Below are 26,319 nucleotides of genomic sequence, written 5' to 3'. Positions count from 1 at the left end.
GTGGCGTGGGTACCCAGTGGTGGGCACGCAAGAATCTCTAGGAGGCGCAAGGCTCGGCCAGGGGCACTTAAGATTATTCATCCACTTCTATGTTGTCACCTAAGCAAAATGCTCCTGGTTTATGATTCTAGACAAATCAGTGGTTAATTTGTAAAAAAATAAGTGCCGGGGCTCTTGTCAGAAGGCAGCTTGCACCAGCCCATTTTTTTCCGGTTAGCGTCTCCTAAAACACAACTAACTTCTAAACATTAAAGTGGGGGGAGTATGTGATGTAATGGCCCAGGCTGCCATCTTCGGAGCTGGGGAACCAGACTCGAGCCTCAGCTTTGGCTCAACATCCTGTGATTCTGGTCAAATCTCTTAATGTCCCCATAAAATAATGTGTCCTTAACTGGCGCTCATGAAAATCGCCTGTGTTGATGATTAAGTGCCGGTCCTGAGCACTGGAAACCTCCCGCTCAAATTAGCACTGGGCAAAATGTAAATCAAGCATGCAAAACTGTTGTTGCCATATATGAAATATTAAAAAGGTTAATGTTGGAAAATAAAAGTTAACAATGGAAGTCGCTCCTGAAAAGTATTGGACCCTTTATGCCCCACCACCAAGGAAAACCCTATGATGTATTGGCTCCCACGCTTTTTGCACCAATGTAATTTTTTTATACTGAATTTATTGCAAGAAACCCAGCACCACAAGTGTTACTTTTTGTGCTTTTCTTTCAAGATGCCTCTTTCCTCACCACATCAGATTTCATTTGAAATATTGGTTATGCTTTTAAAGTTTCAAACAGCTTATATTGATTGATTAAATGGCAAATAATTACTTAAAGCAGTTTTTGACTTTATAATTCTTGGAGCAAGTGCCCTCGAGCTCCACTGCAGTCTTTTAGCTTCCTCGCAATATTTAACATTTCAAAGAATTGTGTGGAAATAATGTAATTATTATTAGTGCTCCTGGTTTTATGGTATATATATATTTTTTTACATTTCCATCTGTATTTATCCATATTCTTTTTTTGTTAATTTTATCTGCATTTAGCCTTATTTTGGGTTTTGTGGAAAAATGAAGCTAAAATGAGTATATTTCCACATTTATCCGATAAATATGCAGTCATGCTTGAGTGACTGCCAGGTTTAATGCTGTGAACACCTCCAGAAGATAAATCAATGCACTTATATGAAAATATGCAAATTTCAGCATCAACCGTGTACATATCTACTGCTGTTAAAGCCTCTTTTCTAAAATGTCGTTCTTTTTAACCCTCTTACCTATCAATCCACACAGCTATTGTCCTGGTAGTCATGACAGACCGCATTTACTCAAAAAGCAAGCAACCCCATTTCTTCTTTTATCCACATTTAAAAACAAATGCAGACAAGAAAGTAAAGTTTTTTTTTCCCTGTATTTATCTATAAAAATCAATAAAAACGGAAAATAGGGAGCCTTAATTATTATACACGAAAGGTGGGCTAGGCTTGAAAAAGTTTGAAGACTACTGGATAACGGTCCCTACTTCTTCACTGCATCGTGATGCCTCTCATGCAAATGATCGATGCCAATTCTACTACGTGGTGTCATCTTTCTGCAGTATGCAGAGTAGAGACAGATGCTTGTGCAGGATCTAACACTAGTAGGCCCTTCCTGAGTCTCACAACTCTCGGTTGGCAGCAGTGGAGGCAAGCATGGAGGTCATTGCTGAGTGCCCCGGGCAGCATAGCAGCAAGGCAAGCCAACTAGATGCCAAAGTCCCAGCATAGGGCAAAGGTAGGCCTGGCCTAAGATGTGCAGTAATTCCTAAAAGCGCTTGGCACCCTCTCACTCCTACAATTCAAGTGAAGTTCTGAAGCCGCCAAGACTCCCAAAACAGAACTGTGGGAATAGGACAGAAACTCTACGAAAATCACAACTTATCCATGTGCCGAATTCTGCTACTACTCCAAGTCTGTAGAGAGGAAGACGAAGGACGTACAGTTCACTGTGGAAGCATTTCTAGGCCACTTCAAAAGAGCTAACAGGCAGGACACCACATACCTCTAACTGGCCTCTAGCATGGCCAATTGATTTAAGGAGGCTCCTTGCACTTGGAGGGAGCTAATAGCACACTTTGCATTTAGAAACTCTCATCTGGCTTCCACTGTAAATGAATGACTGGTTTATGAAATGCCTCTATTCAACTGCAGGGCTGGACACACCTTTCCTCCTTTAAAAACAGCATCTCTGGACCACGTTGATGTTACAAACGTCTGTCCAATACTGTGTTGTATTGGCAAGTGCATTGATGGTTTTGTAACAGTTGAGATCCATCATGTCCACATTAATGGCTGTCGTCTTAGTTCCTTTCACTCTACCTTTGGGTCCAGCTGTGGCATTAAGAAAGCCACCATTTGCGTACTGGATGATGGCATTGTGCATAATAGTAGGGGGGGGCCGGGGGGGGTAGGGAGGGGGGACTACCCGATTTCTCATCAGCATTTTGTTGCTTGCCCTCTCTAGTACTTCTTAATACCATGTCTATTTGGATGGGTATTGTGTCCGAGGTTCCTGGATTGCTTTACTTCGTTTCTACCTATCGGTTCACAATTCTGTCTGCCTGTACCTGTGCAAAGTGGTGTGCTCTTAGGTTCCACCTTCTTTACGACACCATTTAATGTGTATGTGCATCTGCTGGAGGACATGACTTTTATATCAGGGATCCCCATCCACCAATAAGCTGACAACAGTTTTATTTTGGGTGTACTGTCTTTTCCCCGATTGCCTCAGTGCTGGCTGTCACTGGCTGTCACTTCAGTCTTTTCTGCGTTTGCAGCATTTTCCGCACTTGCTGTGTAACTTCCAGATTTCAACCCAAAAAAAAATTCTTCTAGGTCAAGTGGAGATAAAGTGACTTAAAAAAAAACAAAAAAAACAAGGTGTCACTTGTGGTGCTGCACAATGGCAGACCCACTGCAAAGTTTAAACGTACACTTTTTGGTATCCGTTTGCTTTATTCAAGTACGATACAATAGCAAAATATAAGTGCCTCAGAATGTACTCCATTAAGCTGCATTATTTTCTTGCCACATAATTTAGTGCTTGTTGGCATCATAATCTCGTGTCCCTTCTAATACTTGAACTACAGCTCTTACTCATGGCATTCACCTTTTTTACGCTTGATCTTTTGCCAGACTTAACTCCTACTACATGGTGTTTAATTTCTTTAGTATTTTAATCTATTTTTCCACAATTCCACACTAGTCGAATCTAGTTATTTTTTTCTCTCCAATCTGGTTCTTTTTTATTGTCGTTATCTACCTTTTCACACTCCCACGCTAGTTCATTCTTATTCTTTTTATCGTCACCTTTCTAACTAGAACAAATCTTAAATTCTTCCTGTTTTTGAGCCACCATCTATCTAGTTATTTCCAGACAAAATTAGCAATGCTACTTTGATAGGCTTTCATCCCTGTACCCGGACTCCTTTTCCATTCTGAATCATGTTTGGTAGTGGTAGTTTTAGCCTGCCTGTAATTGCATATTTTATCACCTGTGTTGTGTTTTAAATGTGTGGTTTTCCCTGCCCAGGATTGCCTTTATTTAGTGTGTTGAATTGTGGGATTTGCAGTCCAACCTCTGTTGCTTGTCCCTCTCATCCCTTGGTGACAAATCTGTTTTCCCTCCAAATTTCTCCTTTGCTCTGTGCTTAGGCCTGTGTGCTCAAACAGTGCACCCCCAGCCACCATTTTGTGTTCACAAGCCAGTGAGGCCAGCCTCCTATTGGTTCTAGATGTTAGGGCTAGTGTTGTGATTGGATAGTGTTAGGGCTCCCATTGGCTGAAGGGGTCACCTGATTACTAGGGCTACAAAAAAGGCCAGGCTTAGGGCGTCTCAGCCCGGGCGTCGAGGCTAAGGGTGGAGAGGACAAGGGAAGTTGCCTGTTTAGGCCTGTTCGGGACTAGGGCCAGAAATGCTGCCCTTTTCTCATAAAAAAAAATCCTTCACTCTTTTATCCCTCCACTATCCTTTTTCTATCAAAATTAACAGACTAACATGTTCACTTCTCAAATTCCATATTCAACTTTACTAATATACTGCCCAAATAACTGAATAACATATCTACCACTCAAATTACTTCATATTTATACTATACTACATTTCAACAGTAATCCTTTATGGGTTCCGAAGTGGCGTGCTACTCGCCAAAAAAGCGCTTCAACACCCATCAGGGGTGACAAGTGCTATATGAATGCAAATGTTTCTTCCCCTTTTATCCATCCGCTATCCTTCTCACTCCAAGTAACAGACTAATATCCACCACTGAAATTACCTCATATTTCACCATATTAATTCACCACTAATCCTTTATAGGCTCCCTGAATAGCATGCGTCAACAAGCGAGCGATAAATAAATACTAACCTTTGTCCTACTCTATCCTTCTGCTATCATTCCAAATACAAATAACTGACCAACCTATCCACCACTTAAAATGTACTTGCATGTTTCACTATACTAATTCAACACTAATCTTCTTTGGGTCCCGGAGTAGCGTGCTACCCGACAAAAAAGCGTTTTGACGCCTCGTCAGAGGTAGTAAGCGCTATATAAATGCAATTATAATACATTACAATACAAGCATTGCCAAGATGCGGCTGCTCCTGACTTCGACGTTCTTTAACAGCTTTTCCTGATTTTTCGGGCCCTATTCTTTAATGTATTTTTTAATTCATGTCAATTGCACTTTACTTCTATCTTTCTATTTTTGCAAGTGATTATTTTGCAATTCTACTTAAATTATTTTGGAATATTCGATTTTAATCTTCTGAATTGTGGATCTAATTGTATTGTTATAGATTTGCGAAGAATTTAGACGGTAGTAAAATAACGTTATTATTATTATTCGTAGCTTGTAGAGCGCACGTCTACCTCCGAAAGGGGGTGTCCCGGCGCTAGCAGCGGAAACAGAAAGGGGTGAGTTTGTTGAGTGCCACAGGGTACTAAGGAAGACTAAAGGGCCACGTCACCGAGGACTTCCGGAAGGTAGATTCTGAGTTGGCCTTTCTGATGTGTTCGAGCAAGGAGTTCCACAGGGTTGCAGTCCTGATGGGGAAGGACCGTCCTCCTAGCCTGGCTTTAGTAAAGCGGGTAGTGATGAGGAGTTAACTTTTGATATTTTCTACTTATGGTTCCAATTGGAAGATTCTTTTAGCACAAACAATGTGCACACTTTTGCTGATGTTCTTTTTATTTTTTTTATTGACCTGATTATAAATGTACCAGCCATATCAGTAAAATACAGTTCAGATAGGAAACCAGCAGCCTGCTTCACTACATGTCAAACTCTCCTGGCAGATATGCATACGGTGCTTTTAGGTGTGCAGTTGCATTTGGCGGATTGGTTGTTTATTTATTTGCAATTTAAATGTGCGTGTTGCCAATTCTATGAAACTCCAAAACTAGCAACAAAGAATTTGAGGCTTGAGTCATTGCAGTAACTTTTAAAACTTGATAGGAACTGGTAAGTATTTGAACCAGTTCTGAACCTCTCATGGGTGTGTTATGTAATCTGTCATCCTGGTTGCCTTTCATGTAGTTGCGCGTGCAGGCATGTAGTGATCTTGTAAGAGTCACGCTGGTGTATACCTACCATGTGGCAATAGTGCCACTAGTGAGATACTGTACGTGGTCAATTCAAAAGCAGCAAGCCGAGCCTCTGGCAGCAGCACTAGACCACGAGAGGAAATATTATATGGAGTCAACCCAGAGGCTACAGCGGCCAAGCCCTAGCTGGCTGCATGCTAGGCCAGCAGCAAATACCATAGGCTTTCGATTCTGCACGCCCCCTGGCAACAGTGCAGTGCCACCAAAAGACTGTAGATTCAACACGGGCGCAACAAGCCCAGCCCCTGGCAGCGGTGCTAGGCCACCAGGAAATATATGCAGTCAGCCCAGGAGTGACCCCTGGCAGTGGTGCTATGCCTTTGAGATACCACTATACGTAGTCATCCCTGGTGCGATATAGGCAACATTTCTTAAAAGAGAACACTGTTTTATCTTCAGTAGCGCTGCACCAAAAGTAATCCTTCTGTGCTTTTCAGGACTCTCCTACAGACTGGTTTCAGCTGTTTGTTGCTAAAGACCTAAAACTAAAGGCCTGCCAACTTTGAAACAAATTTTACTGTTTGAGGATCGGCGGGCTCATGAATGGGTGGGAATCTGCTGTTGGGGTGGGGCTTTGAGCCCATCACTCCCTGACCAACCAGAAAAGGGGTTGGGCCAAAGTGAACGGTTGTGGCTTAAACCCCACTACTTTCCTAGCAGACCCCCAAACCCTACCCTTTAAAAAACACTGCAGATGCTTCTGACGTCCTGTGGTTTTTGTAAAAGCTTGATGGACGTCGGCTGGGCAGAGACGCCACACAGTGAGCTGGAAACCTGCACTCTGTAAGGGTTTCCAACTCATTGTATGCACACTGTGTGATATCAGTGCTTCGCTGGCTGACCATGTGAAGGGAGCTTCTTCCACGTGTCACGCAGTGGCCCCGTGTGATTTCACAGGTCTAGAGTTGTGGACCATACCAATACTAAGCGGGGGCTTCTGGCTAGCCCATTGCTTATTTTGTATTTTTACTGCTTTCACTGTGCATCAATTTTTTTTTTTTTTACATAAGATTGGATTCTGTAAGCCCTGTGTAAACGGCAATCTTCAGTGTCTTTAAAATCCTCGACTTTTGATGAACTCTTGCCGATTACAAAGAAAAGACACCAGAACTTGACTATTATAGGTTATTGCAGACGAGTCTGCAATGCCTTTCTGCTCAAGCAGCAGCAGAGGTGAAAGGCAGGTCAGGTCATGGAGCATATTTGAAGCAGCTGTTTAGCAACAAAAAAATGAATGTTGCTTTTCTTTTCTTTCTTCTGCTCTCTAATACTAGTTTCCAATGACAAGCAGAGAGAATGTTTATATTTTGCACTCCTTATAGGAAAGCTAGAATCTTTCTGTGTTTAAACACATTCCGAGCTACTGTACTTTTGTTTAGTTTTTTAAAAACTGACTTGTATTGGACTGTTTCTAAACATGTTTGCAACAAATATCCAGCAGGTTTTGAATATGTTTAATTTTGTATTAGAGGTTTTATTTTTATTCTTCATGTTTGTAAACATGGTCACTTTTTCATATGAAAGAGCTATGTAGCAAGATTTTATTTTGTGGGAAAGGTGATGAACGACCATGTATTACATGGCATAAAGTACCCCCTGCCATCAGGCCCGGACTGGCCATAGCGGGCACCGGACAATTCCCCGGTGCGCCGCAAGGGTGGGGGCCGGTTTTGAGCCCCTGGGGGCTGATTTTGTTACAGCTGCAAAATCGGCCCTGCAACAAAATCGGCCGAAAACCAGCCCTAGCAAAGCACTCGGCGGCACATCCAACCCCCCCGAGTGGGGAGGGGGGGGGGGGGGGGGGCGGCAGAGCACTTTGCCAAGGCCGGTTTTGGTTCCCAGTCCGGCCCTGCCTGGCATACATAAGGATATTTCAAGTCAGCTTGGAGTTCCATAACCTTCTAAAGCAACTTGGCCTTCGGCCTTGTTCCTCTGTGTGGTTATGGAACTACTCAGTGACTTGCAATATCCTTCTAATGTGTGGCAGGGTGTACTTTTTCCCAGTATATAATTGCTGATTGGCCCCTCGTCTTTCCTCTTGTCATGGATTATCCAGGTGGGAGGGTCCCAGTACCTCTGATGCCACTTAGGCAGGCGCACAGTTCCTCATGGGTTCAAGTGACCTCTTGTGCAGCAGATGAGGTATCGGGCCCATCCGTCTTTGAAACTGGTTGTCTGCGTCTGGCCGTAGGGTTTTGGGTAGGGTAAGGGTTGTGATTGATGCCCTTTCTTCATTTGTTGCCCCACATTTGTGGCTGCGTGAATGTTTCTTCACTGGTACAACAAATATCCCCCCTCCTCCACCCACCCTCAGAGTCCTGGCGTGTAACTGCCTGTGTTCAAAATGTTAAGTACTTCGCCGGGTCTGCTAGACTGCTAACAGGAGCATGCCTTTTCTATGGTAAATGTATGTTACATGAATTATAACTGCAGCTCTAAGGAGCTGACTATGTAAAGAGTTTATGGACATCTGAACAGCGGATTCACAATCGACGCACTTTTCATTACACTTCTCACCGTCTCCCATGGCCGAGTTGGAGCGTGTTTCATTTTTGCTGTTTCTTCCGAACGGTGTGCTTGGCGCGCCCTCTGTCGTCTCCCTTCGGTAAGTGCAAGTCACAGCCTGCTTTTTGGATGCTTTTGCAAAACTGCGGCGGCAGCCGGCTGTGCTGAAAATCATAATGAAGAAGACGTGGAGACGGTGGCATACTGGAGAGGTTTTCCCGTTTTCTCATTGGGTCGTGCCAAGCAGGGCTTTTCTGAAGGCCACAAAGCATGAAATGTCAATCACAGCAGCTTTGAAAAGTTCCTTGTGCCACTGCCAGCCATATAGCAAACGTGAGTAAATAGACCAGGCTAAACCAGAAAGTTAGCCAGGTAAAGGGAAATTGCCCTCTGCCTTCTCACCAACAGGTGCAAACCTTTTCTGACACCGGATGGGGGTAGAACGGTGTACAGAATCTACAGTGCACTCGGATCAAATGTGGTTACATTGTGAAATAATAATAATAATAATACAGCGTTTTATAAAGCGCGAACAGCTACCTCACATGGAGGTGTCCCGGCGCTAGAAGAACAAGGACCAGAATTAAGCGCCTAGCGCGGTTGGGTGAAGAGCCAGGTCTTCAGCATCTGCTTAAAGCAGGGCTCGGAAGGGGCCTGCTGAAGCGCTGGGGGCCATAGTGCCGCCACAATGAAATGAGCCCCTTATCTATTGATGACAACTCTTTGGGGTGACAAATCTCATTGTGATATTATGTTTGGCAAGGCATTGCAATATTATCGAGACAAAAACACAGGTGGTCTATAAAGCTCTGATGGGCACTGTTGATCCAGCACCTTTACACATCATGGATCATCCTGACGCTAAGTTACCAGCAGCTCCATGGGAATGGTGCGTTTTGTGGGAATACTGCAGCACTCTGGTGTTTGACCACAGATTTCACATTCTGTCAAAAGGCAACATCTCCAGGTGAAATACCAGGAAGCACAGATGTGAAATGGTACAATAAATCTGATGCTTTCATGTTTTCCTCAAAAACGTTTATCCCCATTTTCTTCTCCCCTTCCAAAATTCCTGTATCCCTGGTAACTGGCAATCCATGGAGGGAAATAACGGGGATTACTCCAGGCCCCTCGTAATAAGTGCCTCAGAAACCATGATCAGTCAAAAGCAGAGCTTCCCATTTTCACAAGTCCCTGAAGTGGGCATATTTCATGAACTGCATTCTTTCAGGCAATCAAAAGGAAGTTTTCAAGTTCCATATATGTTTTTTTGCTGTTGCTATGGAGAATGTTTGACTCCACCCAGTCACTTTTCATTTGGTCTTTGTACTTGCTCACACATCTCTGAGCAGAGGGTGTGTGACCCTCTGCTCTCCTCCGGCATACCTGCTTGCAGTAGCAGCTGGTGTATTGATACAGTGGCAGCGTGAGGGGGCGAACTGATAAGACAAAAAAATAATTAATTAAAAACCCCTTACGTGCGTCGCCACATCTTACCCCTCTCTTCTGCAGGCACATGCTCCCAGAGTGCACTGCCGCCAATCCTGACGCTGCTTTCATGCTGCTAAAAGTTGTGCCAGGATTGGCCTGAGCACCGAGGATTTGTGCTCCCAGTGAGACTGGAAGCCTGTGCCTGCTCTCTCCAACCCGGCAACGCACCTCGGGTTGGAGAGAGCTTCAATACGCATGATGATTTGGCCAGCGTGAGACGGTCGGCCAAACCGTCATGCGCACTGAGAAGTGCCCACCACTTGCCCATAGTGCCTGTAACCCCCCTGGCCCTCCCCCAAAGACTGCACAGTGGGAGGAAAATAAAACCATAATAAACATGGTTTATTATCATTTCATTTTTCAAGTTTTGCAGCTGCTGCTGACGGGGGGGGGGTTTGGGGGGGCAACGCTCCTCCACCATAGCGGAGGAGCTGCCGCTGCCTTCCTGTTGTATGAGTTTGATTTAGGGAGAAGTCGCCGTGGGCGGTTTTGCATCTCTACAGACCACTAAGCCTTGTCAAACTCTCTTCCAGTTGAATCCTTGACAGGTGAAGCACAAGAGATGAGCTCCTTCTCGGTCACCATCTCCGGATGTACCAAAGTGAACCTCAAGTCATTAGCCAGCGATACAAAGTTAACTCTCAAATCTTTTACTGAGATTGTGGAATAAAAGGCGAGCCAGTGTTTTTGAAGAAAGTTTAATTTATAAAATGACAGTACATTGAAAACAGAAGTGGTGGTGCATGGGGAGCAGTACATTGGTGGTCAGTGAAGCATACATTGCATTGCTAGTGTCAAGGCGTCCATCTTCACATCCCAGGATGTCAATCGGATACCATTTTATCTAGGCCCAGGTGTTCTGTGACTAGGCCCCTCAGAAAAAAAAACCTCCACTGCCAACCAAAATCAAACTATACCTGGAAAACTCCCAAATCACAATTCAAGTATGAACCTTCTCGGGTTCCTAATGCAGACAACTTAGCGTGCAGCTACTCAGACACTGGGGCAGATTAGGTATTTGTTTTAAGCATGGAAGATGTTTGATAGATTTCTGATGAGCAAAGCATTCCAAGGGTGGAGATCACTGTTGTGGTGTGTGCAGGGAGTATGAATCTCCGCTCTGTGCTGGGCTGGTGAATGCGGCATAGGTGTAGCTACTGAACAAAAAACCCACAAAGAAACCTTGCCAGCTGTGATTTTCTCTGCCATTTACCAGGGACATCCTAGGTAGGGCAAGAGCACTCCACTGGCACTGCTGACATGCTCATGAGTTCAGTTCACTGTTTCAAAGGAGTATAGTTGCAAACCAAAGGGGAAAAACACGGAACAAAATGTTTGCTTCTCTCTTCTGACGCCATTTCCTGTTCTTCAGAAGCGCGGGGTGATGAAAACAATGCAATCAGGCCGTAAAAAACTTGGAAACCCGTTGAATCACCGTTGGATTTGCAGCTCAGAAAGCCTTTCAAAAGATTTAGGAAGTGGGTGTTCCTCGCCACTTATGGATGCGTTCCCAGCAAGGGATTATCCGTGGCTCTGCCAACATTCCACGGCGTGACCTCGTGTCCAGCAACATTCACGAGTGTTTCCAAAACATCTCCGTTGCCATGGTTCCAGAGTACTGTTTCCTTTAAGTGGGTGCCAGTTTTTCATTTCTTCAGAGGGCGTCCTCAGGCCTTTGTGTGACTGTCCAGCTCGGGGGTCAACTTGGGCATCTGTTGGGGCCTCTTTTGTGCATACAGGTGAGGTGACTTGAGACAAGCTACCTGTTAGCAGTACCATGTATTAATGGCGGCGGCATCTCACTCAAGTGACCCACAATGACTACAGATCTTAGCTGCTACTCTCTTATGCGCCTGCGAGTTTTTTCCCCAGAGGCATATTTACATCTGCATTGAACAACAACAATTGTTATATTTACGTGTAGCACACTTTTTGACTGCTTGTGTTTTTCCAACCAAAATCCCACGTCCCTGAAACAACCAGTCACAGAGCAGTCCTCGACTTGCGCCACTTCTGCCTTGAAGTGAAATGTTTGTGCTTCTTTTTATTTTTCCAGTTTTTTCTTTCTGTTCCACTGCCTAAACGCAGTGCCTTTTTTGTGTGTGCAAATAATAGTGTTCTAGGTGCAACACGGACTCACAGTTCCCTGATTTTCAACACAATCTGTGTAGAGTGGATGACGTGCTCCTCTGACACCATTGGCTGAAACAAAAAGAATGTCATCACTGTGCGACACACTTAAGGTTTTTTAGGCACCAGAGCAACATATTTAGGTATATATTTGGCTACCTAAATGCACTATGTCACCTAAACAGATAAGAGCAAAATAGATGTGTTCTATGGTTAACAGCAGAGTGACTTTGTGATGTGTTTGGTTTCTTTTGCTTTGTTTTTTAGGTGAGTTATTTTGGTTTATTTTTTGAGTGAATGCCTGAGAATTCTTTAAGCATGCTGTGCTCTTACAAAATTATTTGACCTCACCAATGTAAGGAACGGGTGTTCTAGTTAAAGTGTTGAAATCTGTGTATGACAATGAGAGGGAGTTTTTGGTACCCGAATGAGTCGAGTACCATTGGTGCACTCCAACTTCTTTTGCTCTAGTGCAGTGTTTCTCAAACCTGTAAGGCCCATACCCATGTAGGTCTGGTAGACACGAGTAATGAGCTTTCCTGGTAAGACCAAAACAATCATACCTTCTTTGTAATGTTGAAAACGGAGAAGCTGGGGTCACAACATCATTTAAATTTAGATTACTAGAAGAAATTGTCTTAGTGTTAATAAAAGTTTGAGAAACACTGCTCTGCTGTTTAAAAGCATACGTACAAAAATAGATGAAATGGTGTCTTACGGCTTAGTATGCCAGTGTGCAATTGCGTGACATCTACAGTGCAAATTCTCTTCCTCTGCAAGTGTAATGGAGCCTGCAGGTTAGGCCTTGACAGTCATTTTTGTAAGGACTGACATAACATTGCTGTGTAGTAATTTCCTTTTCTCCCAAGGGAGAAACCAGCTGTTTTGCTGCTAGAGGAATTCAGGTCATAGTGTCCGAGGTGTACCTACGCCAGAGTCTTTGGAGTTTGTTGGTAGTTGTTATATGTATCTGTCAGTCTCATTGTGGAGAAAAACGATATGGTGGGGAAACTCGGTCGATTTCAAAGCCAAAGTTGCATTTAGTTCAGAATTTTCCATCTTCAGAATATACTTCTCTCATGATGGAGGTTTTATTAAAGTACACACTACTTCTATCGCGATGGCAGCTTGATTATACTACGCACTCTTATGTTGTAAAACTAGAATAAGTACGGTTGTGACAGTCAACCCACTCTCGAGGCTACTCAGGATATTCTGCACCTACTACACGTGCACTGGCGTGTGCGTTGTCTTGCAGGCAGGGCATGTGAAGCACATGTTCATGTCCTCCCTCTGCCTGTAGCTTCACGCACAAACGGAGAATTATAACAAGTCAGTCCATAATGGTATCAAAGTGCCAGAATTTTTACTAAAACATGGGCCTCTTAAAAAAGCAGAAATATAGATGTGCCATCAAAATCTAGATGCCTACGCTGTTGTATGCTTGTGGGCATAATGCTTGGTAAAAGATTCCAGTGCGTGGATCGTGAAAGGGCACATATCTACTGTTCTGATTTCATAATGTATCTTTATTGGCATGGTTTAGTTACTTAGCATTAGATTTTATGTACCTTTTAGGGACAGTTTCTGGTACTTAATAAAGATCTAGAAGACACCATACTTAATAAAGATCCAGAAGACAACAGGCCACATACATGAGGGGTAGTATTAAAATAAGATGCTTAGATGTGTTATTGTTATACAGAATTCTGTTTAAAAAAATGTGTAATTGCTTAGTGTAGGGTCAGTGGTGCAAAATAAAGGCTAAAGGCTTATTGTTGTACCAAAGTCCTATAAAAAAGACATTTCATAAGGAAGACATTTCTCGGTACGAGCTCCCTCCAGCAGCATTTATTGCCTTCAGTTCAAGGTTGGCAACTGCTCAGACTTACTGTTGTTTAATGTCCCCAGAAGTTGCTATTGCAGGCCTTGAGCTAGTTGCCGTCTTTTGAGATCATTGTTACGTTAATATTATGGTGCTGGAACTTTTTTGCAGCGCTGTGGGTACAGGACGGTTGCAGCTTGGTCACCCAGTGTATGTGGAATCTTAAAGCTCTCTCCTTGGCTCAAGCACATAGCTACATGTGGGAACCGTGCTCGTCGTGAGCCTGGCCTCAAGAGCAAGGCCATCCAAATGGAAAGCTGCCTTGTATCAAGATCAAGTATTCAGCATGTTGTACTATTTCAGCTGGCGTACTACTACTCTTAAAATTATGCTTCACACTGTAGGATCAATAAACCACCCTCAAGGGCTCAGGCTGCTGTCAGCAGATAGGCCCTGCATCCAGCAGCCATCTTTGAATCCCTGGTCTTGCTTCTTCTTGATTGGGTACAGGGAGACCCCTCCACTCATTACTGGTGGCTGCTTATGTTAGATCTTCTTTCGTGGTCCAATATGGTACAGGGTGAATTTATACATTGCGGGCCCTTTCTGTCCAGTACGGTGTTTGGCACCTCATGCCACCAGACTGGCCCCCTAAGTCATTGTGGCGAAGGGGAAAGTATGAAGCCTTCACAGGAGTTTCACAAGAATGAACATAAGCACCAGCATCAGGACGATTAACACGAAGTTGAGCAACAGGTTGACGCCTCTGTTGTTGGCAAGATCCATGGTTGCGTGCTTGTCGAACTCAGCTGTGATCCTAAATGCTGCCCTCTCTCGTTCAAACCTGGATTCTCAAGGATTGGGGACACTTTGCTGTTCTGTCGCTGTGCTCTCAGCGTCTTCTCTTTTGTCTTTCACCACCTAAGAAAAGATTGTTCAATCATAGTAACTAGAGACAACAGAATTCATCTTTTTATACATTTGCACATTACAGTTATACAAAATTACTTATTCATACAATAACTATTAGTTAATTGTTTCTTAACATAAGTGTCAGAGACCCCCTCTATCCAAGCTTTACCTAAGGGACACTGCGTTGAAGACCTCAGATTTAGGGCATTTTTTTAGAGCTGAGTTTAGGTAATTTTAGTATTGATGGAGTCTGTAATAATAGGAAATTATTTATCCCTGGAAATGTGTTCAATGTTAGAATTTGAACAAGACCTAGTATAAATATAGAGATCTTGCAGTTAAGAGCAGGGCAGCACAAGAGCAATAGGCCATGCTGTTACTGCTTCTAGAGGCCTGTATGTTATCTACTGTCTGTACAGCTCGTATCCTTCATGTATCCGCCAATTTATAAAACTTGGCCATTTTCAATTGATTACCTCTGGATTAAAAAATATAAAAGTATTTTTTTTGCCCAAAATCTTTTTATGGAGCTTTATAAATCAACAGCAGCATAGACATTGTGTGTTTTTTAAATTTGTCAGCACTTAATACATGTTTAACACTTCCTAAGTGGAATTTTAATCATAATAGCCAAAAAAAGGAGTCTAAAAATAAGTCGGAAACCGAAGAGAAATTGAGTTAAGATGAGAATGAGGGAAAAGTTAAAAAGGGTGGTTAGTGGATCTTCCTCCATAAATTTAGTATATTAAATTAAGTTTGATATATGTACAAAAAAGTATAGGTTTTATAATTTCAGAATGGAAAATAAATGTTGCAGAGGAAGCAACATTGTCGTCTACAAGTTAAAACAAAATTAACATCCAACTGAAATTGTTTTCAGTCCGATGTTATTTGAATAAAACAAATAATTGTGAAGTACTTAATGGGCTCGTAACCGCTTCCACATACTGCCTTGTCAATGAGCCATACTCCTACTCTATAGAGGGTTCTTTTCGCCCCATACTTATTTACTCTCTGGTCTCTTCGCTGGTTTTGCCAAGGAACATGCAAGTCCGAGCCAGTCAACTCTTGCTGTTTAGTAAAGAGGCACCTTCTTTGGCACTGCACTCTGGCTCATGGCAGCCTCTGGATTATGGTCTCTACCAACTTTACCTGATTTTAGTCAGAAACACACCTTGTTCGACTTTCTTGCCATTGCCCCTTTTAATAGAAGAACTGACTTGGAGTATGCTGCAACACACAAATATTTATACGGTATCAGCTAGGTTCAAGTTTGCCTTCCCAGCAGAGGGTGACATTTGTCTCTTTGCCACTTGCATGTGGCATTGCTTCATTAGTCCTCTTTTGTGTGACTGCTCATGGCTTGAAGTTGAAACACATATCCAGGACTCCAAAGCACTGGCCGGGGGTCTCAAACATCTGTTTGTTTAAGAGACTGGGGTACATTCGCATTCCGCAACAAGAGGAATATGTACAATGTTCCCTGGTTATTTGGAATACTTTGCACTCCACCATTTAATGTTCCCATGTGTCTCTTCTACGTTTGTAAAGTATCTAGTATCTCTCTCCATCCCTTTTACAAGATCACCAGTTGCTTATAGTTTTTCACCCGTTCTTTTGGTTTCCCGCCCCCTCTTGTAGGTTGATTTCCATTTGTTTCTGTTGTTACGCTCTGCTATGGCTGATGTTCCAAATTTTTTGCCACTATGTCTCATGAGGATGCTCTAAGCTGCCACCAAAAAGTGTTGATTTTTGATCTGTGGAACTCCACTACTCGCAAATGACAATCACAACTAGTCGCTTATGATTGTGGAAGCATTGTCTACTGCTCAAACATGTTTTACTCACGCCAACATTTTCTTGGATAGATATATTAGTGAACACGCTGGCCCTCAGGCTTCCCACATTCCTTTTCTGTCAAATGGCTGCTCATTTGTGCACACAATTACAAGGTCAAATGATGTCCCCTTTGCTACCACAAGACAGTCTTACTTGCATCTTTTACACTTAATCGTTTACTCTGAGACATGTGATCACCCAACTTCTTTCCCAGTGCTTTCATCATTCCATCTCACCTCAACTACGGGATATTTTCTAGTTACCATATATTTGTTTTGTTGCCCTTAGATACCTTCTAAGTCTCCTCTTTTACACCAATTTGTCAAAACACGTATTTCAAATTTTAATTGGATTATCAGCAGGACTTAATGCAGGATATATACCTCAGTTTCTTTGCCCCGAATCTTTCTTACTTTTCATAAATGCCACAATCTATGTCAAAGCTCAATAAATAAAATGTTCTGGGCCCAACCACTCATGGGCGAAATAATGCGAAGCACCTGAATCTAGAAAGATTTAACATTTTAAATTAAGATTTCGTCTCTACACTGGCCTACCTTGTTCAAACATAGATTTTTACATCTAGGTATTTTATTTATTTAAATAAGTATTCTAGAATGGTCTATAGAGGATAGATGTGGACAGACAGAGGACAGTGATTAACTAAACATGAAAGAGTGAAGCTCAGGTGTAACCAAAAAGAAAATAGGCCAAAGAGCTTCATAACAGGTGGTAAGCAAGCAAGCAGCCAGTATCGTGGTTTTGAGAAGTGGCAGAGTGTCTGCTTATATTAGGGAGAGAAGGAGCAGATATTTCCGTAAAGTGTTGAAGTAGCATGAGATATATTTAAAAAGTTATCCTTTTAGGTCAGAGAGTGGTGTTCAAATAGATTCAGATTTAAATCACAGCCTTAGAAGTGTCCCATGATTCAAACCATAAAGTTTAGGGACAATGGATTTTTTAAGAAAGGTGACATTTTGTCATCTCTGCTATAAATGTATTTTTAAAAATAGGTAAAAAAAAAAATTTTTAAGAGTGGATACGGCTCCACTGCACTGTGCATTTCAAAAAATATTTATCAATCTGGAGTGAGGCCATTGAAAGGAGGGGTTGGTCAGGGTGAACATTAAGTTGCTTAAGACTAGTCCGTTCCCTCCTACAGCCCCTGATGTCATCAGGGTTCCTCTATCTGAGTTGTCGTTGGGTCAGGGTGACAGTGTCCCCTGTCAGGCAAATGTGGCAGTCTGAAGGCCTTGTTAATCAGCATCTTTGAAGGTTAGTGTCCCTTCCTTGGATGAGTAACAAATGTCCTGGAGAATTCATGCACCTGCCACATGGGGTTTTTGTGTCATTGGAATTCAGCGTAAGATATTACCTCCTCCCCCGTTTCACTCTTTAGTTGTATCATTTTTTACCTGTCATTTTCTCAAAAGACATATGCATGTAGTACTTAACACTTTAGGCAAAGTTAAAAAACGGACATAGGTTTTTTGTCTTTGATTTTATTGAATTTGTTCATGCATTGAAATATAACATCTGAGTGCTAACATAAATCTACATTAACATTTTCTAAAACCTTATTTAAACACAAGAGAACAGCTTCTTCTCTACAGTTAACCAAATAATTACTGACATCATTTGTAACACTTAATCTTGGCGTACGCTCACAGGTTTCATCTTTCAGCCATTACATTCTGACACCGGCTGTTTAGTTTATTGGCAAAATATTGTGGGAGATAGAACTGTGCTGGTCCGTCAGAACGGTGTCAATGGAAAAACAACCTATAATACAGGCCTTTCCCTTCTGAAGTGTTTGTCTTTTTGTGCGCCGACATGCCTTTGCTTTATGTAAATCAGCCTTGTATTGCATGCGTTAGCAGAAACAAAATGGCGGAGCCATAACCGATGCTCTCCATTCCTCAGAGACCCTGGGTTCCCGTATGTGCATTCCGTTGATGTTCTTGGTCAAAGTGACGGTCCCAGTAGAGCTTCGAGAACATCATGTTTACAAAAGACCCATCAGCATTGAAACTGGTGCTGTTCGTTGACTGTAGCCTTCTCGAACTTTCCGTTTGGAAGTGTGCCGCTTTCCGTTTCCTTTTCCATCTGAACTGCTGCTGCTGTTTGGCTGCCATATCGGAGAACGTTTCTCCTTTGTAGGGCATGTCGCAGTTATTTTCCTTGATTATCTCAGTTTCCTCAGGATCTTTCTCACTAGCTTAATTTTGCTGGTCGGCGTCCAGCTAGTCTGCAGTAATGTAATGGACAGGCTTTGTTGGTTTAACTCATGCTTTGTACCCGGTGAGGGGAAAACATGACCACGTGTAACCTTGTTCAAGACAGAAGGCTATTTTTTTGCATGTCATTTTCTTTTTTTTTTTAAGGAGGAATTTTTGTTAATTTTGCAAGTTTCATCTCGTTGTTGTTTTTGTTTTGTTCTTTTAGCTCTTGGCTTGGGTTTCCTTCCCTTGTCATTACTCTGGAGTATGGTAGTCAATGCCATGCACTATAAAAGATAATCAGCTGCACCATGCGAAAGATAAATCTGTTGTCCAACATAGACAATAACATTGCAATTTCTTCAGGATTCTACTTCATGTAAACATACGTTTATAAAGTAAATCTGGCTAAAATCATTGATGGTAGGCTTAATGGAGTGAGTGGGGTTTTGCTGCTTCTATTCGCTCGGTTAAAAAAAAAATGCCAGTGCTCTGTTGTAGCCTAGCAATTTGGCCACAGGATGGCAGTGTTGCTTCACAATAATTGTTCCTAACTTCTCAGTCTGCGATAACGTCTCCATGCCTTTGCACAGCTAAGTTAATTTATTGTATTTTAACATCTGCTGTGCAATCGTGTGGTTTAGCATGACTGATGTTTTGAGGTGCAGCAACACCACCCTGCAGGTATTGTGTGAGAAGGCCTGAAGTTCAAGAGGTACACCGCAGTACCAGTACTCTAACTCCAGCAGTGTTGCCTGATCTAGGAGCCTGCAGGGCTTCATAATAAGGTTGCCAATGGTGACACCTGTGTCTCCTCTTGTTCTTTGTATTACATTTTTAGATATTTAGACTCTTCCCAGGATATAAAGCAGAGGAGAGGACATTTAGCATCCAAAAGCTCAGATAGTGCATACCTGAGGCGTAAGAGTGTATAGTTTCAATCTCTTCTGATGAGACATTAGTATGAAATGGGTAGTCTCTGTTTTGTTCTGTTTAGTTCTCCCTACCCTTTGGTTGCTTCCTTCTCCCACCATTACCCAGCAGCAATAAAGTGCAAGGAAAGACCCACCATCTTGGAAAACCCTCTGTTCGTAGCACGTGTTGCTGTAGATACACATGCCCTGCATACTCCTACTATCTGGTGTTGGGCTCGGATGTTTGCAGCCTGTTATTCTTTGAAACAGTCTTTTGAGTTAAAAGGTATATGGTCAGAACTTCATACACAGAAGTCTTGGTTGAAGTACGTCACACTGAAGAGCAAGTTGAGGCACGTCTGTAATCGTTTCAAATCTTTGCAGGATTACCTTCTTTGGCTGCTACCTTGGCGCCTGCGGCATATATGCAAGAAACATTCCATTGTCAAAATGTGCATACATTAGGGTTCTGTGATTATACAGCTAAATCCTTCCCTTGAGGCAGCCAAGGGGGTATTGTGGTTGCACAGAATATCAAAGGGAATAAATGCATGGCCTGTGGTATGCTGCAGAGGATGTGTTCCTCTTGTTTTTACTGATCATATTATTAAGGTTGCTTGGCGTGAACGGCAAAGGAAAGATGAGTTTTCTGGTGAGTGCAAGGGCATATAAGCATGCTAGAGGGAGCGCAGTGCACCATACAGACTTTCTGCTCTGGGTGTTTTCATATCAAGGGGTCCAGCTGTGGGTGTTGGCTAAATAATTGTCTATGCTGCCCATCATCAGCATGGTCTGCAGTCTACAGCACTCAGGCTTGATTCAGTGTACAGGCACAGGCAATGCAGTTGAGAACCATTTGTAGTCTGTTTTAAACCAACGCAATTGCAAAGCACTTAGTATTGACATAAAAAGAATGCGCTCACTTCAAAGCAAATTGGCTGTTCTCTTACTTTTAAAGCGAAACCAGAAAGAAGCTAAGATGCATAAAAGATGTGCTTTGGAATTTAGAGCATTTGCAGGAGCACATCACAAAAAAGGACAAAAATGTAACCTAACACATGCACATCCTTGCAACCACATGCTCCTGAGTGATTGTCCATCCTGTGGCCACAGCAGCTTCCACTCATTTGTAAAGCTGAAGAGTACGAGTAGCAGGCGGCTTTAGTCCAAGCACCAAATCCTCTCGCAAGAGCTTCCATGGATCGTAGAGGGTGCTCGGGACATAGAAGCTTTGGGTCATTTTGTTTAATGCAGTGCGGTGGGGAATCCACAATCAGGGTGGCGGAGAACTTCAGAGGAGCATCACAAGGATGCAGATGAGCAGGAGGCAGATTAGGATAAGCGAGAAATTGATGAAGAGGTCCTGCATGTTTTGGCGGGCCTGCGGGTTGACCTCGATGGTGGAGGCTCTCCTCATTGCAGAGCGGGTTATGTTCTGGACCTTCTCCATGGCTAGGCAGTGGGCGGGTTATAGCAGCAGTGCAGGGCGACAGACAGGAGGGCTCAGATGCAGTGCAAAGGGTCTTTCTCTTCTCTCTTGTTAGTGGGTCTTTGTGAAGCTGAGAAAGCAGGAGAGTGAAGAGTTAGAAACAGACATGTAAAGTGTGTTAAGCAATGTAAAGTGCGATAAAAGCAACGTGGGTTCTGAAGGGGACAAAAGCAGTTTAGGTGGAATAGAGGCACAAAATGGCAGAAATATGTATGCGAATGCAATGATCAGTGGAAATGGCAATATAAGGTCCAGTAGATTATTTACAGAATAATGACCCTTTGCAAATACATTTCGCCACTCCTTATCATAAGGAGCCCTCTAAAAATCATAGAACTTGCAAGACACGGAATGAGGCATGCATTGACGCGTGGATATGTCCTAGAACGAGCATAGCTTCTTCCTTTACTCCTACCCAGCTGCACTTCCCTGAAGTTACTTCAGGAAGCCAATAGCCAGAATACAGGGGCTCGTGGACACGTTTCTTCTGGACTTTCCTTTTAAGTACCCCCCTTGTTCATTACTCCCTCACTTGTGCCTACATGTACGCGCAAGCATACAAATCTATTTTATCTTGTGTTTCCTTCTTTTTTCTTACCCAATATGTTAAGTGAGCCCCATTAAACGTGTAGGGATTGTTAAATTATAAACAAAAAAACACATCTACAAAAGTAATTGGCAACTGGATCCTTTGAAAGGCCTGTGAACACCCCTGCCTCCCCCACCACCACCAGATATGGGTTTACTTCTGTACTCTGGATTGGAAAGACCCTGATAATATGTTTCAAAGAAACAATCCATCCCTAATAATGGGTTTACACCTAAAGGGAAGCGTGGTGGTGTCAAAGAATCCGGATTAGTGGCACTTGGCACCAACATTTGTAAATGACTTTGTACATTATCACGTCATCGCACTGCACCACAAATAGATGAGATGTTGAAAAGACCCAGTAAATAACTGAAATCACCATTTTTGGTAATGGAAATGTGTGCCATTCTCCCTCACACAATCTTGCTGTAGTGCATTAATGATTGCCATCCTTTATTTCTCTTTCATGGAGCATCATCTTCCTACAGTTTTCCTCACCTACACTATACTGTGGGCAGTGTGGTGGGCAATGTTCAGTCATTTACACAAAGGCGCGTGGTGTACAATCTGTTGCCTTCATTTGTCCTCTATCTTCCCCCAATTTTCTCTCATCTGCAGTAACATCCAGAATATTTATATACAAAACGCTTTTCCCCTTGAAATTGAAACGACCATCAGCTACCTCTGGTTATTTTAAATAGTTGCAAATTACTCTATCTGTGCAAATTGTAGTTTTCAGTGCTAGTCTGGCAGGAATTAATGCTTTGGGCTTTTTCCAACAACCCCATCACACTCCCTCAACCACAACTAGTCCAAATGGAACTGTCTCTTGGAATGTCTGGGATGCATGACTTTTTTTGAGGGTCAGTAAGTCATTTAAGTCGTTTTAGGACTTGAAATTAAAGTAAACTGAAGGTCTGTCAGCAAGTAAGAGTCACTGGAGAGCTGTGGAGCCGTAATCTGACAGACCGGGGAAGAGTGAATGCTTTGGTTTGACGAATTGCTGGTAACTTGTTTCCTGTTACCTAAAACTAGGGGCATAAAATGGACCGGCGATGTTCTCTAAAGTGTTAAAACAGTAGTCCGAATGGGTCCACTTAGAATTATTCGCTGGCTGGGGGATCTCAGCAAATGTTATGAGCCAGTTTGGCTCGTAGGCGGACCAACGCTGTTATGTGTAACGGGATTAGGTGAACATTGTCCGTCTACTTCTTACACATCTCTCTGCAGCACGTCGGAAAGAGTGAGCAAAGCGTGTACCAGGCTTTATTTTATTTTTTGGGACGCAAGCTTTTGTTTTGATTGAGACTCATGAGAAAGAGCTGAAATGGCCTAATATTAAACCATGGTCGGTCCTGTTTGAGGATAGCACTGTCTGCAAGAGATGTGTGACAGAGAGCTTCCCAGAAAATGACATGTCTTTGGGTGAACGCCTCTTAAACGCCTTAGTACGTTGCTTAAATGTACATTGCTTGCTTTCTAGGCGAGGTACGTCTTCAAAAATGAAAATGCATAGTTTGCCAAAAATAAAAGACGGAGTTAGTTTATCAAGATGTCTAATGTGCAGAATTAATTGGCGGGAGTTCCCTTCTTCATTGAATTTAACAGCTGATGGGTTTCTCGCACACTCCCTCTGAGAGCATGGGGCTGTGTCTGCAGCGGAAGCCAAGCATCTTACCTCCGGCGGCTGCGGGCGGATGGATGGGCAGCGTCTGTGCCAGGCTCTGGGAGGGACTCTCCCGGTGCAGCGGAGCTTGGGGGTCTCTGGCAGGGCTTCCCAGCCGAACACCAGGCGTGTGGGAGCAATTGGAGGAGGCGCGGGGGAAAAGCAGAAAGTTTCAGAGGCAGGGCTCGTGATGTCAGCCCGCATTCCAGACTTGTGATTGGCTGCCTGGCCCAGTTTTCTCAGCGAGTTTATTTTATCTGCTGTTTGTAGAAACACTCAGCAGACTTTTACATGAAAGCCACAGCCCCGCCCCCGTCTTCTCCCACTCCAGTTGAACAGCAGTGTCAGTCAGTGTTACAGTGATGGGCTAACACAGGGAGTGCACACACACACACACACACATATATACACACACACACATACACTCACCCAGCGGTCGAAGTACATTAAAAAATAGTAATCCAACTGTGAGGCTGTGCTCAGTCAGGGTTGAGCGAGTAACTGTGGGGCGGGATCAAAGGCGTGGCCAAATATTCTGTGACTTTTTCAGTCTTTCATCTTCAGGTAGGTACTTCTAAAGTAAGTCACTGCTTAAAGTAGAATGAATTGTGTAATGTAACTGGTGTTGATGTAAAGCGCTGCAATAGCTTGGGGTCGAGTTTGTGCTACATAAAACTGCTAATAAAAGTATATTAAAACAAAACCCAAAAAAAAGTAGGAAGGCAGCGGAGGCCACCAAATAAAAACATCTGCATCACAACTCTGATCAGCCTTGAATCTGTTACACATAGGAACAGTCAAGTACGAACTGCCAGGCCAGGTACTCCCTGGACCATAAACAAGCATCCTGGGACCGTTTTCTGGGTATAGCCCCTCATCAGGTAGGCTAGCTTGAATCCAGTGGCATAGTGAGCATGGCACCCACGTCTGGGCATACACTTCCCGCTTAGGGTGAATATAGCAACACATAGAGATGAAGGCATTATCTTACTTTATGTATTCTCTGTTAGCTAATGCAGAGGTCCCTGTCTGTAACCAGAGAGCCAGGAATTGAATCCTGATTGGAGCAGTGGATGATAATGAGGGGCGAACTCGGGTCCCTGCGGCACAGGGGCCTGTGTTATGCCGCTTTAAAAAGCACACACTTCTCTGTTCAGCTGGTAACCCCTTTCTGATACCACTCAAAAAGAATAAATCTGTGTCATCAGGAAATGTCAAGTGATTTCATTAATCAAAGCCAATACCGGCTTCCGAGCTCCATTTACATTTACAGATTGACTAATTGCGCACATTTAAATTTCTTTCAGGCAGCAGACACCCTGGCAAGAAGGCTGGTTTACCTATCTGCTTCTCACACTGTTTCATAGCATAGGAGACTGCCAGGCCGGACTGGGAACCAAAACCAGCCGTGGCAAAGTGTTCACCCGGCTACCCGGGGGGTTGGGGGTGCAGCCGAGCTGTTTGCCAAGGTCGGCGTCGGCCGATTTTGTTACAGGGGTCGAGATTGCAGCTAAGCTGCAAAAGCGGCCCTGTAACAAAAAAGCCCACAGGAGCCTAAAACCGGCCCCCACCCTGGCGGCTCACCAGGGAAATGCCCGGTGCCCGCTAGGCTGGCGACTCCCTACCTAAGACTGCAACTGAAGCACTTCAGCTTTCGGAATTAACCATCTAGGGATGGTTATCTTTTCACAGAAAGTAGGGGACAGTTTTCCTTAAATTAAAAAAGTATTGGCACATTGTGGCCCTCCCACTTCGACCACTATACACTACCATCCCTCAGCATTTTGAACAGGAGTAGCGCAATCCTTAGATTGCACCGAACCTGAGGCGCACACATTCAAAACCTTTTCAAAGTGGTCGACACCTGTGTGCCTGTCTAGAGCATATTTATTTAGGCTTTGGTGAGTCTCCTCCAAATAAAAATAATCTACTATATCTCTGTAATTTCTCAATGCGTTGGAAAACTAAAGAATTAACACAAACATCAAATTTCTGAGTGACTGACAACCATAGGATTTTCAGGGTGCTGATGTGGAATATGACGTGAGAACGGTACCAGAACTTGCATATTCATTTACTCATCCTCCTATTCATTTCCTTAATTGAGTTAAGCATCCACTCCACAGATCTGCGGTAACCTGCATGTTACTCACACCTTAAGTGTACTTGTTCTGTGTGCAATGAAAGCTTGTGCTGGATCTGTTCTGCAGGAAGTGGAAACCTGCACTTTTTGCCTCCTGTGCGAGATGTAAACTTGCTTTGCTACTGCCATGCAGTCCCTATTCTGTGAGGCAGTGAACCTTGCACTGCTGCTGCCTGATCCATACCTTTCCTGTGACAGGAAAAGCTTGTGCTGATGCTACCCTAGCTCTACCTGTCCTCTGATGGAGTGAAGCTTTCACTGTTTATGACCAATATGTTGCTGTTCTTTGAAGAGGGTTATTTCTATTTCTGTTCCCCATCTTATATAAAAAAAAATCTTAAAGTATATTTTGAATACACTTGCATAACATTCCCAGACCACTTCAAAGCTTATTATTCGGACACAGGGCAAAACTAGTTGTGGGGCACTAACCTAGAGTCCCTGATTTCAGTCACAACTTCCCAGTTTGACCAAACTGTGTCAACCTGGACAATGACTTTTCTTCCCTTTGCCTACTTTTCAGTGATCATCAAGTTTTCGAGCACCTTGAAATAATTAAATTCAGGATATGCACAGTACACAATATCCTCTTGTATATAGTTTAATAGACCATAATTGTGCTCCTTCTGTGCCAATAGACCGCGACTTGCCTCCGTCGTTGTTAATAAAACGGTTATCAGTGCAGAAGGGGGAAATAATGTGATATCCATCCAAGATCTGAATTGCTCATTGCATCCTAGCTTCCAAGCCTGATCAAACATTTTGTCCCTAGGCAATTACTTTTCTTCGCTGTGCCTTTTTTTCTTGAGCATCACATCTAATAGTACCTTGAAAGAGTTCAAGGTGCACTTTGTACAACAACCTTTCTTATGTATGGTTTAATCAACCGAAACATGGCTCCATCTATACAAAATAAAGGCTTCTATAGAAGAAACACGACAACTGATTTGCCTTAGTCATT

At 43.2% G+C, this 26,319-nt stretch overlaps 2 protein-coding genes across 2 annotated transcripts in view; one reads left to right on the top strand and one right to left on the bottom strand.

The window, feature by feature from the left end:
• Nucleotides 1-26,319, top strand: part of CEP85L (centrosomal protein 85L) — a 351,940-nt gene that overhangs the window by 121,121 nt on the left and 204,500 nt on the right. The gene's annotated exons all lie outside the window — the stretch shown is intronic.
• On the bottom strand, nucleotides 18,764-23,362 carry PLN (phospholamban). Its single transcript, XM_086949828.1, has 2 exons — nucleotides 23,228-23,362; nucleotides 18,764-21,030 (listed from the first exon to the last, which is right to left on the bottom strand). Exon 2 carries the CDS (start codon nucleotides 20,919-20,921, stop codon nucleotides 20,763-20,765), a length of 159 nt encoding a protein of 52 aa, XP_086805954.1. The 5' UTR covers nucleotides 20,922-21,030; nucleotides 23,228-23,362; the 3' UTR covers nucleotides 18,764-20,762.

The sequence above is a fragment of the Lissotriton vulgaris genome, unplaced genomic scaffold, assembly GCF_964263255.1.
Source record: "Lissotriton vulgaris unplaced genomic scaffold, aLisVul1.2 SCAFFOLD_772, whole genome shotgun sequence".
In the NCBI taxonomy this organism is placed as follows: Eukaryota; Metazoa; Chordata; class Amphibia; order Caudata; family Salamandridae; genus Lissotriton; species Lissotriton vulgaris.
Note: the sequence above shows the minus strand (reverse complement) of the source record. Positions and strands in the feature narration are given on the sequence as shown.

Coding starts and splice junctions, on each gene's coding strand:
- PLN (XM_086949828.1), bottom strand. CDS start 20,921: ATGGAGAAGGTCCAGAACATAACCCGCTCTGCAATGAGGAGAGCCTCC.